At 51.0% G+C, this 8,492-nt stretch overlaps 1 protein-coding gene across 2 annotated transcripts in view; it reads left to right on the top strand.

Moving 5' to 3' along the window:
- Positions 1-1,235: 1,235 nt before the first annotated feature.
- The window catches only part of CPA2 (carboxypeptidase A2), a 20,821-nt gene continuing 13,564 nt past the window's right edge, over positions 1,236-8,492 (top strand). Inside the window, exons 1-5 of one of the 2 annotated variants that reach the window (XM_004707815.1) lie at positions 1,236-1,300; positions 3,955-4,036; positions 4,868-5,002; positions 5,619-5,714; positions 7,867-7,968. In XM_004707815.1, coding sequence (XP_004707872.1) covers positions 1,236-1,300; positions 3,955-4,036; positions 4,868-5,002; positions 5,619-5,714; positions 7,867-7,968 — 480 coding nt within the window. The remainder of the gene's footprint in view (positions 1,301-3,954; positions 4,037-4,867; positions 5,003-5,618; positions 5,715-7,866; positions 7,969-8,492) is intronic. The other variant, XM_030885212.1, reaches the window with a different exon arrangement.

Below are 8,492 nucleotides of genomic sequence, written 5' to 3'. Positions count from 1 at the left end.
AGGACCTCTGCCTCTTAGCTTCGGTCTTCACCCTGGCTCCCAGGAGAAAACAAAATTAATCCAGGAATGTCTCAAACCAGAAGCATTATGTATAATACACCTTCTCCCTTCCAGTAGGTAGCTGGGGATTCGAACCTGGGATTTAAAGTCTGTGCAGATGTAGAACTTGGTACACAGAGGACAAATGCAAAATTCCCTCTCGCGCTGCTTGTGGCTGATTCTTGCTAGGCTGAATATAATGTGTGCAAATTATTACAATGCAATAAAGTATGCTTCCTAAAAATAGGTAGATGTATTTTTATCTTAGGCATGAAAAGCAAAGTCAGATGAACGTTCATCTATATTTATTGACAAGGGAAGATCACCTTTGTCTAAAGGACCTTTGCTTGAGAGCAACAGCATAACAGAACAAGCAATGGAGTCTAATCTTCGTTTAATAACAACACCTCGAAGCCTAGAAAAACCCTTGGAAAGCTATGCACCAGACAATTTTCTTTGGGTCGAGCAACGATTGGTGATTCAACCAAACACTTCCCTTTTGTCCCAACTTTCTATCATAAGTAGTTTGATTGTTATAATCAGAGAGAAAGACATTTTCCTTTTGGGTAAAGTCACAGCAATAGGGCTATCAATTTGGTGCAAATGCAGATGGATCACTTTAGAGACAGTCCAAAATTGAAGAGGAAGAGACCTTCTGTTGCGGTTTAATGTCGACGAGGCCCGGGCTGGACCATCTACTGGGAGACTCCCCAGATGTGGCCTCAGTGACGGCCGTGTTGCAGGGCAAACATTATAAAAATAAACAAACGAGCGGGCTAATGGAATGTGATAGACAGGCTGCCGGGGTAATTGCTATAAATGCGGTGCCCTTTTCCTTGTCAGCGACCCAGAAAGGACTTTAACCTCTAGGTCTGTTAATCTGGCTTCAATCACAGGCAAGAGTTAGTGGCACTTCCTGTTCTACATCATGAATATATGATTTGTCCTTGGTACGCTCTAGCAATTTTGTTTTCTTTTCATGGGAGTTTGTTATCTCATCCTGGCAATGGAAAATGTACAGCTTGGTGGTAATCACACAGGTAGGTGTCTCTAACCTTGAACACTTCATGTGCAGGTGGGAATTTTACCATGCAGGCATTCACGTGAAGTCTGAGAGGGCCAATGGGTCAGCCGGAGGCCCTATAAATAAATTCAGGAGGGACTCTGCCGCCTGAACTCTGGAGAACTTCGTGACCATGAGGCTGATCCTGTTTTTCGGTGCCCTTTTGGGGCACATCTACTGTCGAGAAACATTTGTGGGGTAAGTTGCACTTTCTGCTGCTTGTTGGAAGGTTGCTGGTCCCTGAGCTGAAATCCCCAGTTGGTTGGGGTGGTCAGCATCTTTAGAGATGCTCTCTTGGACGGAAGGATTGCTGGTGGCGCAAACAATGGAGTTCTTCGCTGCTAACCAAGAGGTTGATGGTTCAAACCCACCGAGAGGTTCTACAGCCCAAAGAATTGAGATCTGCTCCCATAATGATGACAGTCCAGGAAACCCTTTTGTGGTAGCCCTATGCAGCTCTCCTCTGTCACATGGGGCCATTGTGAATTGGAATCAACTCTATCGCACCTAACGGCAACTCTTAGATTGGGTGTCTGGGTGCCTGGTGGAGACAAGAGGAGTGGCAATCAAGAGGATACGAATGCTATTTGGAAGAGGAAAAAAATAGAGGAAACTAAATATACAGAGCCCGGTTTCTCTCTGTTCTGACTTATGGTATGTTTTCGTCTAGTGAGAATGAGAGGACAGATATTGCTAAGAATCAAGATGTCTGCTTGACCACGTGAGGGTTATCCTCTCATCGCTTCCTCTGTCAGGTCAATCCTTGACCCTCGTTAGGTAGCTCGAGGTCCCTGCTTATGGAATTCTGAGGAGGTGGGAGGACCAGGGCTGCAGCTGGCTCTGTAGGCTCAGGGCGAGGAGCCGTTCTTGCTCCAAAAACCCACTATGTTTGTCAGATTCTAGGACGGCCCTAGGAGGCATTTCTTTGCAGAATGTTCCAGAGAATGAGTGAAGTGGTCAAATCACTCAAGTGCCCCCAAGTAGGTAGTCAAATGGATTTGCTCTGGTCAGACAAATTTGGGGAAATCACAGGTTGGTTTATCTTTTAAAAAATAGAATTTCTCAGAAATTTTACTAATGAGTTGAAAATCTATGTGAGAGGATCTAGGTTGCACATTGACCCAACTTTCACTCCCCTCCCCCAATTATCAAGCTCCCTCCAGGGGCCACCCCTCTTTTTTGCCCCCGAGCAATCTACCGGGCTACTATTTATTCCTCAGCGCAGCGGTTCTCCACCTGTGGGTTGTGACCCCTTTGGGGTCGAACGACTCTTTCACGGGGGTCGCCCGGTTCATAACAGTTGCAAAATGACAGGAAGTAGCAACGGAAATGATTTTGTGGTTGGGGTGGTCCCCACCACACGAGGAACTGTATTCAAGGGTCGTGGCATGAAGAAGGTTGAGGACCACTGCTATAGAGCATATGCCACCCAGGGTCCTGGCCACCCAGGAAAAGGCTGTAAGGATCCAGCTATAGGGCTCATGTCTCCTTGGAGAACGTACAGTGGGTCGGTTTTGAGACGCCCCTCGCTTGTCCGGGTGTCCTGTCCTGCACGTCCAAGACAGTGGCCTCGGGAAGCAGATGGCCAGGTTCTTCTTTGAAGATGCCTCTGAGTGGGTTCGAATTGTCAGGCTTTCTCTTCACAGTCGAGTGCTTAGCTGCTGTGCACGGAGAGCAGGGGCTGCCACGTTGCTCTGTGGGTGTGTGCTGTCAGGTTGACCCTGGCCGACAGAGAACTGGCCCAGAGGGCGTCCTGGGCAGAGATCATGATGGGAACAGGCTTTCGGTTGTCTTCTTCCCCCAAGTGGCTGGGGGCACCGACCCCTACCTTTTGGGTTAGCAGCTGAGGGCTTCCCCATCACACCACCCCAACCCCAAAGGCTCCAAACCCACTGCCCTTGAGTCCAGTCCGACTTGTAGCGGCCTGCCACGAACGGCCCCTGGGAGTTTCGAAGACTGTACCTCTTCCAGGGAGCCGAAAGCCTCATCTTTCACCCGAGGGGTGGCTGGTGGGTCTGGGTGGCTCATCTCTCGGCCCAGCGGCGTCACTGGAGCGCCTTTCGATCTGTCCTTTGTTGTTGCTGGGTGCTGTCCGTCGTTCCACCTCGTAGCCACCAGGTGCACAGCAGAACAAAGCACCGCCGGCCTTGTGCCATCCTCACAATTGTTCTTGGTTTGAGTCCATTGTTGCCGCGTGTGTGTGTGTGTGTGTGTGTGTGTGTGTGTGTGTGTGTGTGGGCATGCGCACATGAAGAGAGGTGCACCAGGATTTGTCTGCATCCCAACTGGCCCTAGTCCTACCCTAGATTTGGGCTTTCGGAATGAGATTGGGAGATGGGACTCTGACGCTTCAGAAATTGACCACCTAGCCCCTTCTTCCCTCAGACAAATGAAAACCCCCATGTCTCCTCAGATACGATGTTGGTTCCTCCGACAGGATCAAGTTAATAACGCCACTTAAAAAAACCACATTTTTAAAAAAACCTTATTTCTGAAAATCAGCACAGGCACGTCTTAAAAGTCAATGGTTTATGAGCAGCAGGTGTTATTCAACAAATAATCATCAGCTAAAGGAAAGACAACTTTAATGGCAAGCTTCCTGCTAGGAGCAGGTATGGCTGTTAATTATTATTTAGATAATATTTCCCTGGGGGAAATAAAGCCATCCTGTCAAGTCCTCATGCTGGGGCTGTGGGTCAGCAGACTATTTATAAGCTTCTGGATCGTCGGAGAGGTGACAGACTGCTGTGGTTACCATGTCAACCCCGTGGCACCCACGGTGGCAGCCAAGGACAGGCCGCTGTGTCCAGGTTGTATTTCTGAGCTCCTGCCTTGTTTTCCGTATTCCTTAGAGACCAAGTTCTTGAGATCACACCCAGGGATGAGGACCAGGTAGCAAAGCTGGGGGAGCTGGAGGCTGAAGAAGATCTTCAGGTATTCTTCCTGGTGGGAGGTCTTCATGTCTTGGAGGGATTTCTCTACAGTTCCACAGGGTGCACCCCGGTGGCATTGTGGGTTACCCATTGAGCTGCTAACGGAAAGATCAGAGGTTCGAATCCACCAGTTGTTGCTCCTGTAGGCTCGAAACTTCAGAAACCCAAAGGGCCCGTTCTACTCTACCCTGTGGGGTCACTATGAGTCAGAATCGACTTGAGGGTATTGGCTGGGTTGGATCAGACCGGCTGGTGGAGAGCTCTTATTTTACATTCTATCTTCTTGCCTCAGGCAAAGCATGGGATGCTGACTCGTGGAACTGGGATCTGAAGATCTGGCCTCTAGTTCCAACAGGGTGTCAGTGTACCAATCGCCTATCTGTCTTATGTCTGTTTGCCCAGTCGATAAAATGGGAGGCAACTCCACCACGCTCCTGCGTCCCAGGTTTATTGTCAGCAGGAAAAGAGGTGCAATGTGAAAACGTCTTGAACATCTTTAATGCATTCTTCCTTTCTTCAAATGATGGAGTGTATTACTATCTTGTTATGAAACCACTTGGACCACTCAATGCCAATATATTTCTTAAAACAACAACAACAAAACTTCCATCATTTAAAATAACCTTGTCTTTGTGCCGTGTTCGTCCTCAGCAGGAGAGGAAAAAGCAATAGGACACCTCTGGTGGTGCCTGGCTGTTTCCAGAACTCCCGTTGCAACATCCTAGGGATTCCACAATGATTGGGTCTTCCGGGGTTTAAGAGAGAAGAGTGCGAATTGATTTCTTGAAGCTGTCCATTCCCCTGGAGTAACCCCTCCTTTTCTCCCTTTCAGCTTGATTTCTGGAGACCACCCACTGTGTCAGGGGCGACAGCCCACGTCCGGGTCCCACGTGACAGTGTCCAAACAGTCAAAGTGTTCTTGGAGTCCCAGGGGATTGCTTATTCCATCATGATCCAAGATGTCCAGGTAAATATTCCCCAGATCACCCGGGTCCTCCTGAGCGGGGAGTCTTTCATCCTTGGGACCACTCTGCCAGGGCAGGGGCCCGTGAGTACCACACACATGGACCGAGGAAGGGCTCCCCCTGCAGGGCAGACAGAAGGGCACTGTCTCTTGCTTTGGCATTGAGCACAAGTGGTAACAATACATTTGCGGGAAAGAGCAAAGGATGAATTAGAGCATCAACAGCATGAGCCTGAAGGGCATTAGTCGATGCACAGCAAACAGCTACCATTCATTGTTTGTAACTGGAGGTGACCCTGGATCCTGGGGTGCTGGAATAGTGGGGTGAGCCCTAAGGGGGTAAGCGCTCCCTGACTGGGTTTGAAAGTCCATCTATATCTGCAGCATCCTACACCTACACCATCTCTGGCTGGCTGGAAGTCCTATGAATGTCCCATCCCCTTTGGGATCAAGGTGGTTTTCTTGCTATAGCTAACTCTCCGGGATTTGCTCTGGGCTCTGCCAGAGTCCGGAAGGGACGTGGCCCCACAACCATCGAGACTCAAGTCCCACCCTTTCTTTCCCGGCGGTCGATTGACATACATTGCCCCGACTCATAGGTCGACTGGACTTCTCCTAGGTTCTGTTGGATCAAGAGAAGGAGGAAATGCTTTTCAATCAGAGAAGAGAACGAAACGGTCACTTCAACTTTGGAGCCTACCACAGCTTGGAAGAGGTGAGTGCTGCCCAATGGAGGACAGAGAGGGGGCCCCCGTCTCCCCCCACGACACGGCCCAGATACCCCCTGGTGACTCGGTGACCTAGCAGGTTTCCCTACAACATCATAGCTTGTACTGGTGTCCCTGGCTTCGCACCTCGTCATGCTTCCTGCAGGACCCTTACATAGCCCAACAGCCGCCCAGCCATTCTGGAAGTGTCCGGGCAATCTTAAATAAAACAAACAAGCACCCCCCCCCCACACACACACACTTCCATCTAGTCCATTTCGACTCACAGCCATCCTACATTAGGGTTTCTGAAGCTTTGTAAATCTTCACAGGGCCAGGCGGCCTCATCTTTCTCCCACGGAGCTGCTGGTGGCTTTGAACCGCTGACTTTGCGGAGAGCAGCCCGACACACTTAAGCAGCAGCACCATCAAAACCGTGGGAAGCACAGCGTGCCAATTGCCCTCTTGTTCGGTTGCTCCTCGCCTTTAGCTTCCAGGCTGATTTCTGACCCGGGTTCCCCACAAAGCCATTCGAAGGCTTGGTTCTCCTGGCTCTGGCCATCCTAGGATGGGCTAGCAGTTGGCCTCGACCCAAGGGCAGTGAGACTGAGCATGGAATCAGGGACCACCTTGATCCTTCTGATTTCAAACCCAAAGCAGGGGCTCCTCACTTGCCCTAGGCACCAAGGCCTCAGAGCAGCGTAGACTGTCCGTCCTGAGCTTTCTGTTGGTCTTGCCCCCTTCCTCCACCTGGGTCACCTGCTGTCACTTGGGCACCTACGTGGGCAGTGCTGTTTTCTCCCCTTGTGTGACACAGATATCTTTGGGGGTGGGGGAGTGGGACTGATTTTAGGGATCTGTGTGCAAGGATGGGCGGAGGAAGTAGGCAGAGCCACTCACTCCCCTGTAGTTGATTCTGGCTTAGGGCCTCTGTGGGACAAGGTGGGGCTGCCCCCAGGGGGATTCCCAAGGCCACAAATGTTTAGAGAAGCAGACTGCCACACCGAACTCTTGTCTCTCGTGGCAGCGGCTATCCTACAATGCAAAAAGCTCTGAAAAAGGATTTTTTTTTCCCTTCCTTGTTTGTTGGGTGCCCAAACCTGACCTGATCTGGCATGCTCTCGCCGCCACCGAGGCAACTCTGACCCATGGCAACCCTCTAGGACAGAAGAGAACAGCCCCTTCGGGTTTCCAAGGCGGTAACTCCTCACAGGAGCAGGCAATCTCATCCTTCACCTGCAGAGGGACCGGTGGTTTTGAACTGCTGACCTTGGGGCTAGCAGCCCAATTCTGAACCAACACCACCAGGGCTCCTTGCATCTGACGTCCTCCTCCATTTGTTTCACTGCCAGAAATAGCAACGGGGTTGAATATGGTGGGATGCTGTCTGTAAAATCTACACTCTCTGCTTCTTGTTACTTTGCTAAAATCTCCCCCCAAATTCAGAGTTGGAAATAGGTTTGACCCGCAGGGTTCCGGGTACGGGATTAGGGGCTGGTACCAAAAACCCAAAGGAGGAAGAGGAGCGGAGAAATCAAGGCAAACTGGGCGCTGGAGAGTAAACACTGACAAAAAGTTGTTCAGCCACTTATGCCCTCTAGATCCGCCCAGGCAGGCTCCAAGCCCAGCAATGGACACAGCTTGGGGACATGAAGCATTTCAATTAGCGTTGAAAGCAGGAGCGCCTTGGGCTGAAGTGCCCGGGTAGGCCTCTTTCACCTCTTTGTCCCCTGGCCCGAGTGGCCTGGCTGCATTGTACAGCGTCCCCCACCTCAAAGTCCACTTTTGTGTGTCACTGCCTTTGCTGTCCTGAGGGCCAGGCCCTTTTGGGCAGGAGAAGTCCCCTCTCCTTGCTGGGGCTGAGGGACCACCGGGAGCTGCCATTTCGTGCAGCCACAAAACTGTCAAGCGGCTACAAAATGGTCTCCCTCTGCAGCCCCTGAGTACGTGGTGCCTGACCCTTCTGCCTTTAGACTGGAGGTAAACACCCCATGCCTGGAGCATGGGCCAGGACTGCCCTCTCCACCTTCTTCCTGGGGCTGGGGTTGGGGGTGGTGGAAATGTGGGGAAGAAAGACAGGAAAACGAGAGAGAGAAAATGGGCAACTGATGCATCCGCCCGTGTATTTGACCATGGCTGTGCTCCTTGGAAACCTTTCAGATTACCCAGGAGATGGACCACCTCGTGGCTGAGTACCCTCATCTCGTGAGCCAAGTGCTCATTGGCGATTCTTTTGAGAACCGGCCCATGAACGTGCTCAAGGTACGCTGAACGCCCAGGCGACTATGGGCCCCGCAGCCTGCAGACCTGCTCTTTTTCTTTGAATCCTCTCTGAACCGGTCTGGGCTGGTTTTGAGCATTAGCCCTCCCTCCCATCCCTTTTCTTCACCATTTCCTCGGACTCTGGTCGGGAATGAGGCTCCTCTGTGGTGAGGGGCTGGCATCATTAACCCAGGGGCGGGAGTGTTCTGCCCCGTTTCTTTCTCTGGCACTCTTTCTTCTTTTCCTCCTTCTCCTCCTCTTCCTCCTTAAACAATAAAAATAAAATAGATTAATGAACCAGCACGGAGGGTAGGGGTGGAAAGAGCTTGGACTGACGGCGCTGCACTGCCTTTTCAAACAAGAGCTGCTGCCAAAGCCAGGGCTCTGAGACGAAGGTGTGTTGAGAATTCCGTTTCCTATCTCTTGTTATTGTTGACGATGGACACAGCCCAGCGGACACCACATCAACGGCTTTGCCATGTCCAGTTCAGTGACAAGGATTAGGGTCTTTGAGTTGTGGCACC

Source organism: Echinops telfairi, unplaced genomic scaffold (assembly GCF_000313985.2).
Source record: "Echinops telfairi isolate 266 unplaced genomic scaffold, ASM31398v2 ScPeMD7_23;HRSCAF=83, whole genome shotgun sequence".
Classification (NCBI taxonomy): domain Eukaryota; kingdom Metazoa; phylum Chordata; class Mammalia; order Afrosoricida; family Tenrecidae; genus Echinops; species Echinops telfairi.
Note: the sequence above shows the minus strand (reverse complement) of the source record. Positions and strands in the feature narration are given on the sequence as shown.